Source organism: Scomber scombrus, chromosome 10, assembly GCF_963691925.1.
Source record: "Scomber scombrus chromosome 10, fScoSco1.1, whole genome shotgun sequence".
NCBI lineage: Eukaryota > Metazoa > Chordata > Actinopteri > Scombriformes > Scombridae > Scomber > Scomber scombrus.
In genome coordinates this window covers 30,293,579-30,318,101 of record NC_084979.1, presented here as the reverse complement: position 1 = coordinate 30,318,101, position 24,523 = coordinate 30,293,579, and the positions used below count along the sequence as shown (strand labels likewise).

The 24,523-nt window shown below is 40.2% G+C and overlaps 1 protein-coding gene across 1 annotated transcript; it reads left to right on the top strand.

The window, feature by feature from the left end:
• Positions 1-17,673: 17,673 nt before the first annotated feature.
• LOC133987999 (ras-related protein Rab-7L1-like) lies at positions 17,674-21,818 on the top strand. The gene is made up of 5 exons (XM_062427512.1): positions 17,674-17,791; positions 18,949-19,020; positions 19,113-19,294; positions 20,282-20,403; positions 21,667-21,818. Exons 1-5 carry the CDS (start codon positions 17,674-17,676, stop codon positions 21,791-21,793), a joined length of 621 nt encoding a protein of 206 aa, XP_062283496.1. The 3' UTR covers positions 21,794-21,818.
• Positions 21,819-24,523: the final 2,705 nt, after the last annotated feature.

Genomic DNA, 24,523 nt, shown 5'->3' with positions numbered 1-24,523 from the left:
CAGTGAAAACATGCAGAAACTCACAAAGTTCATCCAGTAACTGCACAGCTGTCGAGTTATGAATATAAATATTTTAAGGTTATTATAATTGTGGTGGCAGTGAAATAAAACATGACCTATGACTGGTTTAACCTTTTCCTGTCGTCCTCCCGGGTCAAATTTACCCCGTCTGTTTTGACTGTTCCTTCTTTCCTCCCTTCCTCCCTCCTTCTCTCTTTCTTTCCTTCCTCTCTCTTTCCTCCCTTCCTTCTTTCCTTCCTCCTTCCCCCTTTCTTCCTTCCTCCCTCCTTCTTTCCTACACTCCTTCCTTTCCTTCCTTCCTTCCTTTCCTTCCTCCCTTCCTTCCTTCCTTCCTTCCTTCCTTCCTTCCTTCCTTCTTCCTTCCTCCCTTCCTTCCTTCCTTCCTTTCCTTCCTTCTTCCTCCCTTCCATCCTTCCTTCCTTCCTTCCTTACTCCTTCCCTTCCTTCCTTCCTTCTTCCACCCTTCCTTCCTTGACTCGAGGACAACAGGAGAGTTAAAAGGAAGAAATTAGCAAGGACAATGTTTAGGTTTCTCAAAAGAAAGCACTGTGATATTTTAATATCCTGTCAGTCTTATATGTTGTTTGGGGTGGAGGGTCACGTCGGCATAAAGTGTGGATTAAACGACTGGCTGTGACACTGTGGTGGGAGGGTGCTGTTTGAAATGGAGGGGATGCAGTGTTTTGGGGAAATTGTTAATAAGGACCAAAATAAATCACTACTACTATTAATGTTTGCAGTCATACGATGCAGTAAAATTGAATTGCACTGCACTAGACCAAATGTTTGCCTGCCTGATCTGAAATAAAGGATGACAATTTTTTGGATTATGTCTGCTTTTAATCATGTTTAATGTTTTATTCTCTGTAAGGTGACTTGAAAGGCGCCATCAAATAAAATGTCTTCTTCTTTTTTCTTTCTTCTTCTTCTCCTCCTCACTCTTCTTCTTCTACTTCTTCTTCTCCTCCTCACTCTTCTTCTTCTCCTCCTCACTCTTCTTCTTCTTCTTCTCCTCCTCACTCTTCTTATTCTCCTCCTCACTCTTCTTCTTCTTCTTCTTCTCCTCTTCACTCTTCTTCTTCTTCTTCTTCTCCTCCTCCTCACACTTCTTCTTCTTCTTCTTCTTCTTCTTCTTCTTCTTCTTCTTCTTCTTCTTCTTCTTCTTCTCCTTCTTCTTGTCCTGTCCACTGTCAACACTGCCAACTTTTCTCCTTTGGCCACAACACATTCTACAAACAGATCGCACTTCTTTCTGTCTTTCATTCAATATTCTGCTATCGTCTGGATGCTTTCATAGTTTGTGAAGCATGTATTGCACATTAATGTTTTCCCATTATAAGAACACGCAGCTTTATAAATGGTGTACAATGAATTCATTCAGCCACAGAACCGCTCACAGACGCAATCAATGCCATGAATTGTGTAACGTTGGAAGTAAACAGGCTAAATTGGTTGAAGTGCGAGTGAAGCATCAAAGACTCATTACATACTCGCTGTGGGCAGATATATTGAGTCCAATTGAAGTGTGTGATGTGATTTCCATCTGAGGAAAATTGCTAAATAATTGTGGATGAAACTTGTCAGGTGTAGACATTATAAAGATTTATGCACGGAAATGAGTTTTTTAATGCCCTCGAAAACAAGCCTTGAACTACTACTACTATTACTACTACTGTTACTACTACTACTGATCCCTTATGTTACTTTAATCATTTCCTTGAATTAAAGGACAGGTTCACAACTTTTAAAGTCTGTCGTAAAACAATAGTCAGGTTCTCATGTGACCACTGAAACAGGTTTTGCTTGCTGTAATCATTCCTAGTGTTCATATACTGGCTATTAAAAGATCCCTTGAAGTGATGGGGGACAAAACCTGAAGCTAATATGAGGCTCCAGACATCCAAATTAGTCAAATCAAGATTAGTGTTTTTAGGGCCAAATTACTTGTTTTTGGTACTATCCTTCCACTGCAGCCCAATAAGGTAACACCGTCCAGGGAAACAAAGAGGGAATTTTGCTCTACATACATTTTTACTTTGGAATTAAACTCTGGATTTAGACCCCAGCGCTTACATTGGAAATTTCTTAACCCTCCTGTTGTCCTCGAGTCAAGGAAGGAAGGGAGGAAGAAGGACGGAAGGGAGGGAGGAAGGAAGGATGGGAGGAAGAAGGATGGAAGGATGGAAGTGAGGAAGAAGGAAGGAAAGGAGGGAGGGAGGGAGGAAGGAAGGAAGGAAGGAAGGAAGGAAGGAAGGAAAGGAAAGGAGTAAAGGAAAGAAGGAAGGAAGGAAGGAAGGTAAGAGGGAGGGAGGGAGGAAAGAAGGAGGGAAGGAGGGAGAAAGGAAAAGAGGAAGGAAGGAAAGAAGGAACAGTCAAAACAGACGGGGTCAATTTGACTCGGGAGGACAACATGAAGGTTAATTGCCAATATGATCAGCAGGATTGATTACAGTAAACAAAACCGGTGTTAATGAACATATGGGCACATGACTAAAGTTCAAGGGTTAGGGTATCTTTATTATCACCGGGGGGCAATGTGATTTACAGCCTGCAGTCGAACATAAACAACAAACATAACCAATAAATAAATACAACCACAAAATAAACCACAAATGACCTCTTGAGCCTGTTAGTTCTACATGGTGGCAGATCGTATCTGGTAGCAGCATGAATTCGTACCACAGTGGATGGTTCAGATCAGCTGAGATAGATCAGGCTTTTTTCAAAGACCTGACCTGATACGGGTCACGGAGGTTGTTCAAAGATGTTCCAGCAATTTTAGTGCACACCTTGCAGGCGATTTATTCTGTTTGACAGAAAGTGATCCGTGCCAGCAGATAAAAGAGAAGGTGAGAACAGATTCAATAAAACAGTAATAAAACTGCAAAGCTTGCGATAATGCCACTAATGTTCTAAGACAGACTTGTAAAAATGTGAACTATATCTTTGTTATGTTTGTGCTTTCAGTGCAGTTCATTCTTTCAGATCAATAGTTAGTTAACTTCCTGCAGTAGTTACAAGTGCAATTAGATGCTGTTGACTCGGAAAATGTTCTATTAAGGCAGCGACACCAGAATGATTTTTTAAGTGGAGGACATCCAGCTTTGGATGAAGTAATTATGATGATCGAGAACAAAACAGTGTTTGCATTACAGAAAAATATAAGATGCTACTTTAAAATAAAGTTGAAAAAGAGGCCGACAAGCCCAGTGTGTGTGTGTGTGTGTGTGTTTTCTGCAGAAGCTTGGTGTCGTTTTCAGCTAATTTAATGAAGGTAAACACAGTGAACTACCATGTGTAACAACACTGCACTCTGGCTGCAGGTTAATCAACACATCAGTCCTGCTGCCTCCAGATGCTGCAGACATTTAACCCTCCTGTTGTCCTCGAGTCAAGGAAGGAAAGGAGGAAGAAGGAAGGGAAGGGAGGAAGGAAGGATGGAAGAAAGGAAGAAGGAAGGAAAAGAGGGAGGAAGGAAGGAAGGGAGGAAGAAGGAAGGAAAGGAGGGAGGAAGGAAGGAAGGGATGAAGAAGGAAGGAAAAGAGGGAGGAAGGAAAGAAGGAAGGGAGGAAGAAGGAAGGAAAGGAGGCAGGTCACTGTGCATGCAGCACTGGGCACCACAATACCAGACAGATGGGCAAAGCAAATGTCAAAGTCAGACAAATGCTAAATTGTCCATGTTCTGCTTGTATTGGTTGTTGCATCATGAAAAATATGACCCAATGTTGTCAAATTATTCAAACTAGCCTCTACTGGCAGCTATTATACTCAGCTCTCAAGGTTCTGATTTTGATTGGATTTAAAAGTTCAAAATGTTAAATTTAGAGATTATTGCTATGACTGTAATACACACCATATTATTACCATAACACCCGAAAGTGGGGGGAAAAACATCTCGTCCCCACTATATTCCATCACCAGTGAATTAGACCCTGAAGAAATGAAATGACTCACCTATGATTCAAACGGCTTAATAATAATAATTATCTCGCTGTATAGGCTATTATAAGCTATTTTTACAGTAATTACCTTAAACTTGGCACAGGCAGTGTAGCATTACTCTGTTTTTTAAGCCTCAAGTAGTAATATACTGATTTCTAATTAAAGTAGGTAATGAGGAACCAGTCACAGTGGTTTCTGAGTGTTCCTAAGAGTCTGTCTGTAATCACAAGGAAATACAGACCAAATAACGTTTCGTTTTCTATGTTTAGTTTTTATGTTTCCCTGTGTTCTCTTAACTTTATGCACCTTCTTCTTTCTTTCTTTCTCTCTTGGTTTTTCTCAGACTCTCACACTTCTCTCACTGTCAAGGTTTACTGTATGTGTTTTGGGAGTATATCCAGGCGGTGAGTTCCGGTCCTCTGAAATGATGCCAACGCGTAAGTAACTTAAAACTGCATTCTATCAAAAGGCCACCAGGGGGCGACCGTTTTGGTGTCAAAAGGACTTCCGTCTCTATACAAGTCAATGGAGAATTCACCAACTTCTCACTTGATTTCTAACCTCAGTAAACGTTTTCAAAATGTGTTTATGGTCTCAATCGCTAGTTTCATGCTCCTCCTGATGCCCATATAAGTAGAATCCCTGTTTTTATTTTTCCCAGCATGCACCTGAAATTTTCAAGATGGCGCTGCTCAGATCCGATACTATTGGCTTCCGAGCAGCACTCCACAAACCAATGGGTGACGTCACAGATGTTACGTCCATTTCATATACAGTCTATGGAGTATACACTACAGTTCTGGAACGCCCCAATTTTTCCAGTTTTTTATTGAAAAAATGTTTTCAAGCTTACCATCTTGGTCTTTTTTCATACGGTAGTTCTGGCACAGCTTTATCATTATCTTATTATTTCAAGCATTATCTTGCTGTAGGATGAACTCCTGACCAACTACGTGCATACCAGAGGGTTCTGCATGGCATCGCTGCAGAATGCTGTGGTAGCCGACCCTGGATCCAGAAAAACAGCCCCAGACCATCAATCAATCAATCAATCTTTATTTATATAGCGCCAAATCACAACAAAGTCATCTCAAGGCACTTTACACATATAGCAGGTCTAAACCGAACTCTTCAGGTTTTAATTGTAAAGAGACCCAAAATTCCCACATGAGCAGCACTTAGCGAAAATGGCAAGAAAAAAGACTCAAAGTGGGAGAACATCTGCCTCGACCGGTTGGGGCAGAGAGGAGAGAGAGGATGGATAGGAGAGAGAAGCACATTGAAGCTCCGGGACTGGAATCTGTCATCCGGACGTCTACAGGCCCAGATTACCTGTGAGATGAGAAAGCACAGACAACTCTGGGGAAGAACTTTAGGTTATTGAATGCACCATCATGCTTCCTCCTCCATATCTGACAGTTAATGTCACACACTGAGGAACCATCCTTTCTATTCGACGGCGTACAAAGCTCCTGCGTGATGAACAGAATACTTTAAATTTTGATTCATCAGTCCATTACAGCTTCTTCCAGTCTTTAGTCGTCCATTGGTGGTGTTTCATGGCACAGACAAGCCTCTTCTTCTTATTCTAACGTCTTAGCAATGGCTTTCTAGCTGCAACTCCTGTCAAACCTGCAACTGGAAGTCTTCTCTTCACAGTTGAAAATGAGACTTGCTTACTGTGATGACTATCTGCTATTGCTCTGCCTGGTTGGTCCTTTTCTTTTTCTTCTCCTTCTAGGAAGTACTCAAGCCGAACCCAGGTCATCAGGCTGAAGCGGTTCACCTGGGCTGGGGGTTGGGCCACCTTTTAAAACCAGCTGGCCTGCAAAGTCTTGCTCTCTCGCTACCAGCAGCAGAACCCTTTTTCTTTGTTTGCTTAATTTGGTTGATTTCTAGAACCCAACATATTCCCGCATCCATGCACTTCCAGACACCACTGATTCTACAGATTTAGCACATAATTTTGATTAACTTATGTAAATAAGTTACTTGAATAAATTACTTTGGTTTTGTTTAACTTAAAGGTATGTTCTCCTCCTTGGTTTTGTCTGACTTTTGAGCCAGTTCATGACCACTATGAAGCTGTGCTTGAAGCTGTTGACTCTCAGAAACTTGTCTTCTGACTCTGTTGTGGCTTTGGGTCTGCCAGACCTCTTCCTTTCAGAGTTTCCCCCAGTTTCTAAGTGCTTTTCTCTGTAGGAAAGACCTACATTTTTAAGTGTATAGAAAAAACTGGAACAATTGGGGTGTTCTAAAACTTTTGACCGGTAGTGTATGTGGAGTTATTACACCCGAGCCAAAAACGTCATTGATGGGGAGTGTTACCAGCAGTCTAACAGCTGTGTTAAATTACCGACTTCATTCCCTCCATATACTACTAAGTAATCCAAATTCACACCTGATTTCTGCCAGCTTCAACACAAATACCAGTTTATGTTCTGCAATCATCTCTGAATCATAGATGACATCCTGAGCACATTTGAACACCACAGTAACACAAAAGAGCAGGAATGTTTCACATAAAGGTCACTGCTACTTGGGCAGTGGTGATGGGAGAGAAGAGGACAGCGGAAAAACAACAACAATGGATGTGCTGCAGCTGAAAAGGTTAAGAGCATCCCAAAAAAAGATGTGATGGGTTTTTGTTTTTTCTTTGTTGTTTTTGTTTTTTTTGTTTTTTTGTTAATGTGACATTTCCAGGTCACAGTCGTATTCTGTAGCTATTTAAGCAGTTATAGATTCTGCCTGAGATATATAGTTGACAATTTGTTCTCAGTGTGTATTAATGTAATATTGTTTTAAAGTGATTGTCTTCTCAGAACAACCACATGGTTTTGTTCAAACAGTTGTGTATTAGTGTGGTGCTTTTATGCTGCCACAAAGAAGTCACTAAGAGAGTGGAGCACATTTCGGGGTGACTGTGGTTCAGTAGGAAGAGCGGTCGTCCACCAATTGGAAGATTGGCAGTTCGATTCCCGGCTCCTCCAGTCCACATGTCGATGTGTCAAGATATTTAACCCCAAATTGCTCTGGTTGCTGCTCCAACGGTGTGTGAAGGGTTAGTTTGCTCCTGATGAGCAGGTTGACACCTTGTTTGATAGCTCCTGTCATCTGTGTATGAATATGGGTGAATGAAACATGTAGTGTAAAAGCACTTCGAGTGGTCATAACAACTAGAAAAGCGCTATAAATACAATCCATTTACTTGTTGCTTGGAGTCTCTCTCTCTCTCTCTCTCTTTCTCTCTCTCTCTCTCTAGTGTCCTCTCTTCCTCTGTCTGTTTGTTTTTATTTCAGGAAGACGCACCTGTCAGTGGTTTGTTATCGCCTGGTGAAAATGTTTGAGGAGGATTGAAAGTCTAATCTCTTGAGCCACTGCCCAGCTCACATCCTCCAGGGGGAAATTGTTCTTCCTTTCCCCTTGTTCTTTCCCCCAGCATGTTTTTCAGTGCTGGGGTTTTGTTTTATTAGTTTGGGTTGGAGATCATCGGTAGTCCAGTTTTCGGTTTTCTTTGGTTCATTAAGGATCAGATTACTTTTTTCCCCCCTTTTTGATAGTTTAGCTGGGTGCGACGGCCCACTGCATGGCTGGCTCTTTACATTACAAACACACGTTGTTCTAACTCATTGGAAGCTTGCTTATATGTATAAGACCTTCAAGACACCATTACATTCATAATGCCTCCCCAAAGGAGTTCAAGATGTGCTTCGTGCCAAAGGAGGTCACACTAAATACTGCCTTTTACCTGTAGAAGACAGTTTCTGTTTGTATCTTAATAAAGAGACTGAAAAATAAATATGGATGGTGATTAAAACTCTACTAAAACAACAAAGCTAGTATGAGTAGTAAGAGTTTCACACAGTACTGTACATATATATATATATATATATATATATAATTTTACAATGTCGGATGTCTAAAGTATCATGATAATGGGGTAAATGTAGAAGAACATTTACATCCTCTACCCTCTGACCCTCAGATGAACGATTGTCTGATGATGCGAGCGGCGCCTTGTCTTGTTCCCTCTAATTTCGTGTCCTCTGCTAATAGCGCTTGTTATCTTGTCATGTCTGTTGTATGTAATGTATTGAGCGCACGCACGCACACTTAAAGATGCATGTCTGGAGTCCATGGAGGAGAGAAGGAGATTGGAAAATCACTTCGAGCAAAAGGCTTTTTGCTGTAGGCTTGAATAAATGATCATTTGACCAGATGAATATGATGAAAGCCAATTTATTTGGGGGGTTTTTCTATCCTTTATTGCACATCCTCATCTCAGGTTCATAAATTGGAAACCATCTAACATCCATAAAATAGATGAATATGCTTACAATCAGCAGGACTTTGCATCTTTGAAATCATGCTTGCGGTAACATCGAAACTTTTTACTGCCTTTTACAAACTGCACTCCCCATACTTGATATTAAGCTATTATATCAATATTTATTTGAGCTGGAGAGAAAATTACATTTTTGCTTGTAATAGTCTGGACCAGTCAGGCTACAACCGGCAACTACTTTTTTTAAAGTAAAAGATAAAACTCCTCACTATATTCTCTTCCATGTACCTCTTCTGTTTCTATTTCTCAGTACATCCCTCCTCGAAAAGCCCTCATTTTGCATATAAGCTCTAATATATCAGCTGTGCAATCATATGGACAGTTTAATCTAGAGATGTGATTATGAGATTTATCTCCATGGCAACCGTTTTTTTTATTTCTTCATTAGCAGTTGAAGCTAAACAAGGACACAGGAAGTATGCATGATGAGGTGTTTTTGGTGTTCCTTATGTTTAATGCAGGAGAAAGAAAAATAAAAGCTGTGGTAAGTCTGGTCAGGTCCTGTCGTCACGCTATATTCAACCTGAGAACTCCAACCGAGCGGATGTGTGAAAGACAGACAGAGCGAGACGGTGGTGTGAGCTAATGATACAGTGAGGGGGGAGGAATCTGTGGGTGTCCAAATCAGCTCAGTGACGGTGAATGACAGAGGGACATTAAAATTAAGTGAGAAGGACTGAGTGTGAATCACTCAGGAGATGTGAAATGGTGGTGAGAAGCAGGGAGGATCAAAAGAGATGAACAGTGACACAGAGAGAGAGAGGAAGAAGAGAGAGAGACAGATAGAGAGAGAGAGAGACTTGTGGCAGATCAACTGTGTCATTGTCAGTGTATGTGAGAAGTGAGGTGAGAAAATCAGATAAAATCATAAGTGTCTGATTTTAGTCGTGACCTGATAATTAAATGAAGTCTGAATAGATGGATGAAGTCTGAATGCATCAATTTAGTTTTTTGCTGCTTATCCAACTACGGGTCAAGTTGCCAGTCAAGTTTCCCATATACAACGAGGAGGTAAACATGAAAGAGCTGAGCTGGTTGCCTTGTTTCTGGTTTGTGTGTTCGTGTACATAACGGTGGACGCTATGAACTTTTTTCTGGCAATGTAGATGCTTTGTAGCTACTACTGTTCTTCTTCTGCTGGGTTTTTTAAAATGCTGCTTATTTTGGCGCTTCATGTTGACGTCACATCCCGCTTTGAGTATACCCAATCAGCACAGAGTAAACCTCAAGCTCCACCCTGGAACTTTTCGGGTCCAAACCATAGACTGTATTTAAGAAAAGGAAGTAACATCTGTGATGTCACCCATTGGTTTGTGGACTGCTGCTCAGAAGCCAATAGTATCGGATCTGAGCAGCGCCATCTTGAAAATTTCCGATGCATGTCGGGAAAACTAAAAACACAGATTCTACTTATATGGGCATCAGGAGGAGCAAGAGGACGGAGCGGGGGAGGTTGCGATGTCTGGATCTACCACAGTTTACACCGGCAACCTGGTGATGCTAACCAAGTTAGCTGTTACGACTATAACCACAAAACTCTGGAGAAAACTGTCGGTGGGAAACAAGTTCACGGCTATTTCCTGTAGTCTATCTGTCCGCGCTCCTGAACCTGGGAATCAATCAACCTGTCAATCACGACGTAGCCACGCCCTAATGCATACCCTGCTTTATCATCAAATATAAAATCAGGGAGGGCAAAATGTCACAAATGAACATCATACTGCATTGAAGAAGGCTTTAAACTAGCGATTGAGACCATAAACACATTTTGAAAACGTTTACTGAGGTTAGAAATCAAGTGAGAAGTTGGTGAATTCTCCATTGACTTGTATAGAGACGGAAGTCCTTTTGACACCAAAACGGTCGCCCCCTGGTGGCCTTTTTATAGAATGCAGTTTTAAGTTACTTCCGCGTTGGCCTCATTTCAGAGGACCGGAACTTCCCGCCTGGTCCAAACGGAGTAACTACCCCGAGGCAGGGACTCGGTTAGACCCCGTAAAAGTTCCAGGAGATTGTCCTTTGGGGGAGGCTCCTGCAATGGGGACACGCACCAACGGCCCTGGCCCCATAAGTTTACCCTGAAGTTCCTGCAGTGGAAACGGAGCTATTGAAACACCTCAGCTGGTTCCTGGTAACATGTAGCTCCTCACCTATATTACCTAAAGATCTCATTCTTTTGATCACTACTGCAAGATTAAAGAGTAACTTAAAGGGGACAGAATGGATCTTTTGTGATTTTCTAATGTTGGATGTGAATACTAAAAAAATGTTCCCTGAATGTCAAAAGTCCAGGCTTTCAACCCCTTTATTTGCTATGTTAGCTCTACTTTCCCATCAAACTGAAGTCAGATCATTTGTATATGCCCACAAACAGCTGTCTGATCCATAGCCTTTGTTGTTAAGGTGTGTTTGCGCTGTCCATACACATACAGTCAGATCAGATTCAGGCTCCAACATGCACAGATGTATTTTAGAAGTTGAACTAACGGCTTGTTTCAAACAGAGACTGAACTGCAGGGTTGCATAAAGAGCCAGTATAAGATAAATAAGGAGTTATTCTGACTGTAAATCATGCAAGGATATTATAGTAGAGCCTCTGAATATAAATATAGAGCTGGAAATGTGCCTGACTGAAGAGTAGCAGGCCCTGGAGTGCAACAAGGTGAGAAGTCAAACCCCTTAAGATGCAGCATAAAAATAGATTTGATTACAGTGTAAAATCAGATTGTGACTGATTTGTACCGAGGCTTCCATACGAGCACTCATCAGGAATAAAACCATGTGTTGTGTTTAACAGTGGAAAAATCCACTTGACAAGATGAAGGAGAACAGGGAGGCTCAGAGGTAGACCCTCCAAGTATGTTCTGTAATCAGATCTTTTACACTGATGGTTTTTTATCATGATGATGGTGATGAATGGGGCAGGAGCGACAAATATATAGTGATGTCACCAAAACTGGGCCATCAGGTAAAATGGGCCATTTAAGCCAATGCCTGCAAATTATTTCAAACTCTTGCCACAACTGTATTTTATATGTAACAATTGATTTGACTGGTGTACGGTTGCTAAGGTGGGACAATGCCTCATATTAAGACTGCTGAAGAAAAATGCATGATAAGGTTGATAAATCAATAATAAAGAAACAAACAAAGGAGGAAGGTAGGAGGGAGGGAGAAAAGAAGGAAGGAGGGAGGAAGGGAAGGAGGAAGGAAGGAAGGAAGGAAGGAAGGAAGGAAGGAAGGAAGGAAGGAAGGAAGGAAGGAAGGAAGGAAGGAAGGAAGGAAGGAAGGAAGGAAGGAAGGAAGGACGGAAGAAAGAAAGCAGGGAGGAAGGTAGGAGGGAAGGAAGGAAAGGAGGGAGGAAGGTAGGAGGGAATGAAGGAAGGACAGAGGAAAGAAAGAGAGAAGGAGGGAGGGAGGAAGGGAGGAAGGGAAGGAAGGAAAGAAGGAGGGAGGAAAGAAGGAACAGTTGAAACAGACGGGGTCAATTTGACCAGGGAGGACGACAGGAGGGTTAAAGGTTAAATGGGCCACCATCTGAGTTGAGTTTTAGCAGATATTTTAATGGTTCCCCTTATTAAAAAGGTTTATATTATTAGTATATTATTAGACTATGCATGCCTTTTTCCCATTTTCCCCTCTCGTAAATTATGAAACTGATGTCTTAATGCAATTTAACTTAAATATTATATTGTTTAGTGCATAGATGTGTTTTGAAATTAAAGTGTATTAGATTGTTTTATCAATGAAATGACTCTGTTTCACTCTGCTGTTTGATTGGCCCATTTTACCTGAACACTGCTAATCTCAAAAATGTGGGATTGCTTATCTTTCAACAGCTGTAGGGCCTGAACAATTATATTTTCTAACATAAATTCAACACAAAATATTAAAAACAATCCTTATTAATCATAAGAACACAAATAAATGTCATCCATTGTTCTTTTGTTAGTGTCTCATGCCATTAACCAAAAAGTGGCCCAATGAAAGTAGACCTTTTCAAATGTGAATTCATGGGTGATTTTTAAAAGCAAAGAAAATAAATGTCACATGTAACTGAGCTGGATGTTCAATTTACTTTTAATTTTCAGCTCAGAAAACAGAACACGTGCATTTGCTGATCTCATCTCTTGGTCTTGACATCAACCATGTAGTAACGTTGCCAATTGTAACATCATCCTTTTGGGTCTAATGTGTTTCTATGATGCTACGACGGAGCAGTAATTAAATTCTTTGTGCGTTGAGCTCTGGGAAAACAGTTACATCTGTCAAACTTGTGTTGTAGGCTAAATAAGCACATGAAAGGGGAAATGACGTTCTTCGGGGCTTATCGGGGCAAGTTCCACAAGGAAATGAATGAATTACAGTACGCATATCATCATAATTGCATTTGTGTTATTTCCCTGTAGTCCTTCGTTTAGACACGCTTGCCACGGAGAGGCAAAGACATCTCCCTCTATCGTCTGTTTCCCTTTTCCTCTTCTCTCTCTCTCTCTCTCTCTCTCTCTCTCTCTCTCTGTCTGTCTCTGTCTCTCTCTCTCTCTCTGTCTGTCTCTGTCTCTCTCTGTCTCTCTCTGTCTGTCTCTGTCTCTCTCTCTCTGTCTCTCTCTCTGTCTGTCTCTCTCTCTCTCTCTCTCTCTCTCTCTCTCTCTCTCTCTCTCTCTCTCTCTCTCTCTCTCTCTCCAATGATGTCAGCATCTGGTATTGTCGTGACCTAAGATTTACCTAGTTATTCAGATGAATTTCCTACTTACGTAAAATCAACAACACTGCAGTCTATAAATACTCAACTAGATGAAGAACTAAGAAGTTTAATTGCTGGATACAAGATGTCTCCTCCTTCACTATGAAGTCCATTCTCAGTGTTTGTGTACTGGAGGCTTAAAGTTTCCACATCACACCTCTATAAAGTGCATTTTGGACCACAATTGGCTCCAAACTAGCTGTTATGTAGAAAAATCATGCTCGTAATAAGCACAACGTATTCTTGAGTGGACCTTTAATACGACTAAATAGCCTATTTATTTCCTTTATTATGCCTTTATTGGACAGTTTCAGTTTAGAGATGACAGGAAACGAGGGAAGAGAGAGACAAAATAGCCTATTTATTATACAGAACACTGTCATGGTGTATTTTGGTATCGGTACTGTATTTTATATTGTGGTAAAGATGCATGGGGAAGCATAGCTGGTTGAGATGGAGCTAGTTTGACCTACTTTAACCCTCCTGTTGTCCTCGAGTCAAGGAAGGAAGGGAGGAAGAAAGAAGGAACGGAAGAAGGGAGGAAAGCAGGGAGGAAGGAAGAAGGAAGGAAAGGAGGGAAGAAGGAAGGAAGATGGAAGGAAAGGAGGAAGGAAGGAAGGAAGGGAGGGAGGAAAAAGGAAAGAAAAGAGGAAGGAAGAGAGGAAGGAAGACGGAAGGAAAGTGGGGAGGAAGAAGGAAAGAAAGGAGGAAGGAAGGGAGGAAGAAGGAAGGAAAGGAGGGAGGGAGGAAGGAAGAAGGAAAGAAATGAGGAAGGGAGGAAGAAGGAAGGAAAGGAGGGAGGAAGACGGAAGGAAAGGAGGGAGGGAGGAAGGAAGGAAAGAAGGACAGGGGAAGGGAGGAAGGAAAGGAGGGAAGGACAGAAGGAAGGAAGAAAGGGGGATGGAGGAAGGAAAGAAGGAAGGGAGGAAGGATGAGTGAAGGAAAGAAAGAGAGAAGGAGGGAGGAAGGAAGGACAGACAGAACAAAGGAAGGGAGGAAAGAAGGAACAGTAAAAAGGTAATTAGTCCTGATTTTTTTTCCCTGGTTTGACTAGAAAATAATAAACGAGTAGGCTTGCAGTTGTATTTATATAATCATTGTGTTCTTCCTCAGACAACTTCAGGAATTCATAGTAAAACACAGAATCCTCCCACAGTTTTATACAGCCATCATTCAACGTATCTTCACTTCATCTGTAACAGTTTGTTACGGCAAACTGAACGCTCACATTGACTCACTTTAACCTTTTTTTCTACTATCCTGTGTATTAATTGTCCTTTGATAACTGCCAACTCCTAACTAGGCATTATTGATTTTGGCTATTGCTATCAATGGAGAACTAGCGGTTGGGAGTTTTTGGTTTTTCTTGAGTTCATCTCAGGTGTAACTGTTTTCTGCTGATTGATTGATCACATGATGTGTCCTTTTATAAAGAGAGAGGTCACTGCTGTCACATATACTCTGACAAAGGCTTCGTCAGCCTATTGATTGCTAGTAAATTCATTTAAAAAGGTCAACACAGGAGGTGATGGAGGTTGTTTTGTTTTTTTAACCACCTTTTTTTCTGACTTTGCTCTGGAGAATATATACTGGGGTTGTTTTCAAGTGAGAGCACCCGACTGAATTTCTGCACATTGTCAGTATAGATCTTCCAGAATGACAGACTCCTTCCTCCCATGAAATGAATCATTGTACAACCAATGCCTAATCAATAAAAGCATGTAACATTATATCTGACCCATTTCACTATGCTCATTATTTGTTTCAATAGTGCTCACTGGGAGGTACAACAGGTTCTTTGTCCACCAAAACAATCAGGTGTAAGGAAAGCTTCTTCTTCTTCTGGTGCAGAAAGGATTCAATTCATTCTGCCACTCGATCTGTAATCCCTGCATCTTGCATTGTGTTACATGCAGCTCTGCACTATTTATGTTGTGCTGTTAACACTGTGTACTGCAAGGCTTGCAGAATCAGTAACTTTTAAATCGTTTAATTCACCTCTTAAAACTCCTTTCTATAGACTTGCTTTTATGTGATGTAATTTGTTCATTGTTATTGTCTTCTACTCTCATCTTGGTTAATGTTGGTCTTGTTACTGCTCTTTGTATCTGTGACCATCTTCAAAACAAAACAGAAACCATGAATTTCAATCATTATCCTGGCAGACTATAAACCAGATCTGAAATCAACACATTTTATGATGTTTGGGAAACCCAAATTGCCCAAAATACAGAGGATATGACCAAGGTGTCCTCAGTGGTAGCTGATTTCTATGTAAAATCTTAATATGCATGTAGTGGAGTATGATATTTGCCACTGGAAATGTAGTAAAATTGTAGTAGAAATGACTATATATTCATACAAAGTCACCCTAACCCCAACCCTAACCCTAACCCTTTCTAAAGATGCCAAAATGTGAAATGTTTATAAAATGATGCAGAGGCAGTGATATTATCATAAAATTTGCCTAAAATGCGCTGTACATGAGAAAGCAACTGATCCAATTTCTGTGTAACTTTAAATAATTGGGCCTGTGACATTTAGCGTTGTTATAATGTACACTATTAAAAGATACTGCAATGTCTCAGTGTCACAAGAAATGGCTTAAATGTCAAAATGATGTTCAGGCGTCACCAGCACAAGTCTGGAACACTGCTCTAACTTTGCACTAAACTCTTTAGTCTCATTTTAGAAAACTGCACATAATGTATGTTGTATTGTGTCCCTGGAACCAGGTTAATAAATATATACTATTCACATAAAGACAATAGAGACTGACTTTAAAGAGTATATTTTCATCATCAGACAAACTGTATTATAGCGGTTCTAGGCCTGGCAGACAGAAGAAAGAGACATATTGGCTCATTACCACAGATTAAGAAGAGTGTGGGAATGTATCTGTAGCTCAGGTGAATGGTGTGCACTACTTAAAGCAGGAAAAATGTGTGTGTCAGTGTATTTGGTGCAGTAGAACTTCAAGTTCCTGTTTAAAGGGTGAAGCCAATTAACAATGTACTGCTTTAGTGATGTGTGCAAGAGCTTCAATGCAAGTTCATTAAAATGAAAGTGCCTGAAACAACTCTTCTCCAGTAAAGCATGTTTCATTCACCATGTTTTCAGATATCTCTTTCATCTTTAGTTATCAATCATTAAAAAATTTCATTATTGATCGTCCTATTCAAATTCTCTATTCAGACTAGTCATTCGAAACAGAGTGTGTTCATCCATTCATGTGTTCCTGCATCCAGACATTTTTGCATCACAGTCTCAAGCGTAAAAAAACTGGAGATGCATCATCTTGTTTCTGAGGGTGTCGTTTTCTGTCACTCTCTCTCTCTTTCTTTATCATGTAGGTTTCACTGTCGTAGCTGAGTCCAATCATGCAGAGTGTGATGGAATAATAATTTACCAAGATCTTCATACTTACTCCATAACCTTAACACGACTCAACACTGCCATCTGCTGGCACATGTTTGCATAATACCCCATGGACTCGCCTTGGGCACTTTGTCAAGTGCATACTATAACACAGAGGGCCCTATTTTAACAATCTATCTCATACGGTGTTAAGCATGTGGTGCAAATGCCTTTAGGGCATGTATAAATCCACTTTTGCTATTTTAAGGGTGGTAAATTGGTCAATGCGCCATAGAGCATGGCCCAAAAGGGTTGGACTGACATCCCCTCATTAATCATAGGTGTGTTTTGGGCGTAACACGCAGTAAACCAATCAGAGTTTCATCTCCCATTCCCTTTGAAAGCCAGGAGTGCTGTCACTCTGGCACATTTGCCAAGCAATGTGTTTCAAGAATAAAGTATGACATGAGTTACCTTTGGTGAAAAGAAAGTTGGCTGATGAGTTAATAACCCGACATTTAATTCATAAAAAGGAAGAATATGGAGTTATAACTGACCAGTCTGATGAGTGTAGAGGTGTGTGTGGTTATACTGCAGCAGCCTGATGTCATCAGCTGATTTAATGAACAGTGAGTGGCTGTGCATAATGGCACTGGGCTCTGTGCATAAACTCTGTTCATAAATCCATCTCTGAAAGCTTTCAAACAATGATAAACAAGAGAAGTGATGGCAGAAAAAAACAAATATTAACCAAAGTCTGCACAGATGCATCAACTCTCTTATATTGCATGAAGGTGTGGTTTATGACACTGAGCTATATTTGGCCACTGACAACTTCCTTCAGCAAAGTGAAACTGGTAGATCACAGTGCTGCGCTACACGGAGAGAAGATGATTCATCAACATTTTTAGAGTCATGCTTAAAAGAATCATGATTGAGACTTAACACAGTTTAGTAAAAAATAGGATATCTTAACAGTCATGTTGGGTTCGGGAGATTTAAATTAAAAGTATTTACCTGAAGACTAAAAGGTATGTGAAATGTTCAGGGTCAACAAATGCAAAGAAAGGCTTAGGTAAAGTCATTTCCAGGAGGGTTATGGTTGATTATTTGTTGTTTTACAGGATAAAACTTTACCATGTCATAAATCCCATGTCCTGACATGAGGTTTGAACTTTGAGCTGTCGCTTCCACCGGCACTTTTTAATACTTGCTGCACTTTTTAAGACACTCATCACATGCTGATGTCTGAAAGAAGAGAGCGATGGAGGAGCACTTGATGAAAATACTGATTGTTGGTAATGCAAGTGTTGGGAAATCTGCCTTTGTGCATCGATACGTTAAAGGAAAGTTCAACAAGACGTACAAGATGACAGTGGGAGGTAAGACTGCTGTAGTTTATCAGTGTTTAGTAGAAGAATGTGACTGTACAGATCCTTATCTTACTCTGTGCCCCTCTCTCTCTCTCTGTGTGGGTGTGTGTTGGTATCAGACTGTCTTGATCAAACAGGTCAGACAAGACTCTCTCAACTCTTTAATAAGAAATAAATGATAACGCTTACAGGATAAGATAAGATAAGGCATTTTTCTATATTTGCTATCCAATGCAAAGACCAGATAGTCCTGTCTTTCGGTACTGTCTGATTACTGTTGATGGCTCTCAGCTCTGGTCATCTTCAGTTCAAACTTTGTTTTAACAAAACTAAATACCTGCAAAACGCATTATTCCCATCAGCCTCTAACTAACACGTTATATTAAAATGGTTAACATGTTAAACATTATACACGTTAGCTCAAAGCAATACTGTTCCTCGGTACAGTCTCACATGGTTGTATATTCTGATTGGTAGGCACTGAGACCAAAATCAGCTTTGACTTAAAACAATGCAGGTGGCTACAAAATCACTAAAAATCCTCAAACTCTGGAAAGTTATTATGACAGAAACTAACGTCAAACTGCAGCAAAAATTTAAGTTGACAGTCAAGGCCTGCTCTGCGTGAAAAGTGCCTTGAGATAACTTTTTTGATTTGGCAGTATATATGTGTTGATTGATTGATTTGTTGACAGAGCTAGGACTGAACATAGTATTATCAATGTTAGAAAAGGCTCAGCAATTTCCTGAAACAGCTGGGCACTGCAGTATTTAGAGGTGTGATTGAAACAGGTGTAAATGGTATTTTCAGCCATGGATTACTGCAATACACATTTAATACTCTACTAAGTATTTACCATGGCAGTAAACTACATGGTTCATGTTCAAAACATGGCAGTGTCAATTCATTGATCCTATTACTTTTTGGTAAATTAATCTACAATACACAGTTTGAGTAAGAGTGTCTGCAACCAAAAGAAAGTCTTGAATTTAGGCGATCCATTTGAGGAACCTGTTTGCGCAAAAAAATGTCTCTTTTTTATATTTTGGACGGTCTCTGTAAAATAGATTCATTCGTAATTTTTTTTTTACAGATTAATCATTATGTCTGTTTAATTTTTTCTCACTTCTTCTTTCACTTCACTTCTGTTACTTTATTTTTCTAGTGGAGTTTTCTGTGAAGGTGCTGCAGTTGTCAGAGAAAGAACATGTCCGACTGCAACTATGGGATATAGCAGGTACAAAATAATTCACAATGGATCGATTCATGGTTGATGGATGGATGGATGGATGGATGGATGACATAGTTACCTTTGTTTGCTCTCTCCAGGCCTGGAGCGTTTCATATCCATGACCAGGGTCTATTATAAAGGTGCATTGGGCTGTGTGGTGATGTTTGACGTCACCAACACATCCAGCTTCCTCAACTGTCGCAGCTGGAAACAGGACCTGGACAACAAGGCCTTGCTGCCCAACGGAGAATCCATCCCCTGCATCCTGCTGGCCAACAAGGTGACTCAGTGTGTTTAACTGATGAATGAAATGATCATGAAAGTCTGTTCACTCTGTATTAATATATTATGTGTGCTGTTAGTTCATGTGATGATTGATTGGTTGATTAACAACACAGGGACTCTGTCTTGCCCTTCTGTATTTGTTATGTCCTTTTGATGCCCATACATTTTCTGAAATTAAATCAAACATAGTTTAGTTAAACATTAATAGTTTCTTTAAGGAATGTTTTCTGTTTAACATGAATAGAATGGAACATAAATTAGGGCAAAAGACAGTGAAGGACAGTATGACAATTGTAAGACCAGACATTGGTATTAACTCAATAATGCAACACATCAGTCAGTCCCATTCCTATGTTGCTCAACAATCTTGTTGTAAAGGTTTTAGGAGAGCTCTTTACCTCTACTCCTCATGTGATGGTTCTTGCATGATAACCATGACTAAACCTTTTTCAGAAAATGAAAGTACATATGCACTAGCCCAGCTGATTCTAACTAGCACAGGTAAGAGGACTACAGGACAAATTAGTGGAATCACCTGGAGCAGTGCTTTTTGTTACTGCATGGTCAGTACTTTTTTCCTGTGTCATTCCAATTACTTTTTTATTGATTAGAATGTTATTTTGTTAGCTGCGTTGCCTTATTGTGTTAATACCTGCTCTTAGTTTCATATGAAAAGCTGCAGCAGAAATATGTTTAATGAAAAACAAGTAAATGTGTTGGATGCTTATTTCCCCCACTTTAAAAGATAACATTTAATGTCCCATTGGGAAATTTGCTTTGGACAGTGCATGCAGTATAAAATCGCAGCAAAGCAACAATAAACACATCCATCCATCAATAGCATATATACAATTGAGAGATGAATTGCACAACATATCTGACGGATTTGATTAACCAGTACCAACCTCAGCAAGATTCAGAAACATTAACCATACAACAACAAAACGTCTCTAATACTCACTGTTTGTATTTCCCTCTGCAGTGTGACCTTCCTGAGCGGGCTGTGTCAGCAGACAGCATTGACGAGTTCAGTAAGGCCAATGGCTTTGTTACTTGGATGGAGACGTCCGTCAAAGAGAACCAAAACGTTGCAGAGTCTATGAGGTAAATCATGAGAGAAGAAAGCAGAGAAAAGTACAGATTCCCCTCGACTTTAAAAAGTTTTACAGCAGGTTTAGTTTAGTTTTTAAGGATACACCAATGTTCAGTGTCCAGTGGATCTAAGAGAAGACCACAGCAATCTCCCAGAACAAGAGCCAGTAACCTTCACAACGGCAGACATCCAAGAGAGAGTATGAAGAGCTGGACAGCACCAGGCCCTGATATGATCCACACCTACTGGCTAAAGAAGCTACCTACACTTCATGAACATCTGGCAGCACAAACGAACCAGTTGCTGATGGATGGGATGCACCAGGACTGGTTAACTCAAGGGCCAACAGTCCTGATCATGAAAGATCCCCAGAAGGGCACGATTCCATCCAACTACCAACCAATAACCTTTCTCTGTACAACATGGAAGCTCCTGTCAGGCATCATAGCAGCTAAGATGAATAGGCACATGGCCCAATACATGAGCTGGGCCCAGAAAGGAATTAGTAGTAATACCAGGGGAGCCAAGCACAAGCTACTGGTCGATAGAGCAGTAACCTGAGACTGCAAGACCAGATAGACCAACCTGTGCACCGACTGGATTGACTACAAGAAAGCCTTTGACTCAATGCCACACATGGATACTAGAATGCTTGGAAATGTACAACATTAACAGGACACTAAGAGCTTTCATGAAGAACTCAATGGGGCTGTGGAAAACGACCCTGGAGGCTAACACCGCATCCTGACATACAGCGAGCGAACCGGCGATGAAATCTCGCGCGAAACTGTCCTGATATGCAGAGTGACAATTTTATCGTCCATGCTTGCTGTTCTCTGTTCTCTCGGTTCTCTCTCTGCTAGCTAACTTGTCAACAGGAAGCAGCGTGTACATTTCAACCAATAAGAAGTGTTTAGGGGCGGGACACGGCCGCAAAATTTCATCCAGATAGAGACAGAGCCAGCGATTTTTTGAGGAATGGGCATCATCGCTTGTCAGGGCGATGTCGCTCGCGGCATGTCAGGAAAGGCTGATTGAAAACTCATGCATTTTAATCAATTAATTGCTTTTGATCACATTGTGGCCTTGCAGGTTTCTATTTGTATATTCTGTTTCCACTGTATGAATAATTATGCTAAAGCATTGTAAGAGTTTAGCTTTGGGAAACTTTACAGCGACCAGATAAACAGATTCTTAAATATTTTATCTACTTGGGTAATTTATTATCATTGAATTTACATTTTACTAATGTCGCTATATCTGTTGTGCTTCAGGAGACTGGTGCAGGAGATTTTGTCAGTTCAGTCTTGTCTGGACGTACTCCATACCCGACGTCAAGTCACGGTAAATCATCAGCTGGACTCAAAGCTCGACAACAGCAGGGGGAAAGGCTGCTGCTGAAACTACACCTCAACCCCAAGCAAGAGACAAGCAAATACAGCAAGGACCTGAATTTTGATCTTCAAGTTGTTTGAGGTGCCTTTGACAAAACAGGCAAATCAAAATTAATCAGCAGGTCCTAAATGTTGATGTAAAGACGTGCAGTGTTACCTGTGTACTTATGATCTTCCCTGGATAACACAAGTAAAACATACCATTTTTCCAACTAGGTACCAACAATTTGAAATGCTTTTTTTCAGCTTTTTGTGATTTTCTGTTATTTCTGTATTGTAAATCAAACAAAAACATATTCCAGTAGAGCCCCAGAATAAAAATGTAGACATAGAAATACATAATAGTAATAATGCATGATGTACCCTTTAAGCTTATTCTAAATTCATTAACTCCAGTATAGCGGCTCTGCCAGCAACATTTCCAGACTCGTTATGTTGGAAAGCTCTTTGTTGTTCATGTGTGGATCTGCCTGAATCTAAAAGGACATTATTACTCAAGTGTTGAAGAATTGCACTAAACTGTCTATTATCAGGCGGGGAGTTCCGGTCCTCTGAAATAATGCCAACGTGGAAATAACTTAAAACTGCATTCTATCAAAAGGCCACCAGGGGGCGACCGTTTTGGTGTCAAAAGGACTTCTGTCTCTATACAAGTCAATGGAGAATTCACCAAATTCTCACTTGATTTTTAACCTCAGTAAACGTTTTCAAAATGTGTTTATGGTCTCAATCGCTAGTTTAAAGCTTCAATGCAGTATGATGTTCATTTGTGAAATTTTGGCCTCCCTGATTTTATTTTTGACGATAAAACAGGGTATGCATTAGGGCGTGGCTACGTCGTGATTGACAAGTTGCTTGGTTCACAGGTTCAGGAGGGCACCTCTTGCTCCTCCTTATAAGTAGAATCCGTGTTTTTATTTTTCCCGGCATGCACCTGAAATTTTCAAGATGGCGCTGCTCAGATCCGAAACTATTGGCCTCCGAGCAGTAGTCGACAAACCAATGGGTGACGTCACAGATGTTACGTCCATTTCTTATATACAGTCTATGTCTATTATAGACAATGTACGAATAGACAATACCGAACCTCATTTTTCACACCAACAACAACAAAAAGCCTAATAACCACAGTAATCACAGATTGTTTAAGTTGATTGTGTCTATGTATGAATATGGTTAAGGTTTGTACTCTCACTATTAAGAGTGTGAGGGAACCTCCACATGGATAACATGGTATTTTGCAATGGAAACATCTACTTGACAAAAAGAAAGAGAGGATTGGCTCAGGTAGACCCCCAAATATGTTCTGTGATAAGATTTTTTAGACTGATGGTTTTTTATTGTGATAATGGTGATGAATGGGGCAAGAGCACCAAATAAATAAATAAAAATATACAACGTAGACTTTCTCAAATATAAATTCATCAGTGATTTTTAAAAGAAAAGAAAATAAATGTCACATGTGACTGAATTTTCAGCTCAGAAAACAGAATAAGTGCATTTGCTAATCTCATCTCTTGGTCTTGACATCAACCATTTGATGAGATATCAACCATGTATTAACGTTGCCAATTGCAACGTCATCCTTTTGGGTCTAATGTGTTCTATGATGCTACGATGGTGCAGTAATTCAATTCTTTGTGCGTTGAGCACTGGGAAAACAGTTACATCTGTCAAACTTATGTTGTAAATAAGCACATGAAGGGAAATTATGTTCTTCTGGGCTCATAGGGCTAGTTCCATTGGTACTGTATTTTATATTGTATTACTGATCCATGTGTAAGCCTAGATGGTTGAGGTGGAGCTAATTTAACTACTCTTGGGGAGTTTATAAATAAGAAGGTAATAAGTCCTGATTTTTTTCCACTGGTTTGGCTAGAATAATAAAACCAGTAGGCTTGCAGGTGTAGTATGTGATCATTGTGTTCTTCCTCAAACAACTTCAGGAATTCATAGTAAAACACAGAATCCTCCCACAGTTTTATACAGCCATCATTCAAAGTATCTTCACTTCATCTGCAACAGTTTGTTACAGCAAACTGAAAGCTCAAACGTTGACTAGCTTTAACCTTTTTTTGTAATATCCTGTGTATTTTTCTCAAAAGGGTTTAATTGTCCTTTGAAAACTGCCAACTCCTAACTAGGCATTCCTAATTTTGGATATTGCTATCAATGGAGAACTAGCGGTTGTGAGTTTTTCGTGAGTGGGTGTGGATCACCTGAGAGTAGTTCATCTGAGGTGAACAGGTGTAACTGTCTTCTGCTGATTGGTGATCACATGAGGTGTCACCAGCACAAGTCTGGAACACTGCTTGAACTGTGTAATCCTTTCTAGTCTCATTTCAGAAAACTGCACATAATGTATGTTGCCTTGTCTCCCTGGAACCAGGTTAATAAATATATACTATTCACATAAAGACAATAGAATAGAAGAGACATATTGGCTCATTACCACAGATTAAGAAGAGTGTGGGAATTTATCTGTAGCTCAGGTGAGTGGAGTGCACTACTTAAAGCAGGAAAAATGTAGGTGTAAGTGTGTTTGGTGCAGTAGAACTTCAAGTTCCTGTTTAAAGGCTGAAGCAAATTAACAATGTACTGCTTTAGTGATGTGTGCAAGAGCTTCAATGCAAGTCCATTAAAATGAAAGTGCCTGAAACAACTCTTCTCCAGTAAAGCATGTTTCATTCACCATGTTTTCAGATATCTCTTTCATCTCTAGTTATCAATCATTAAA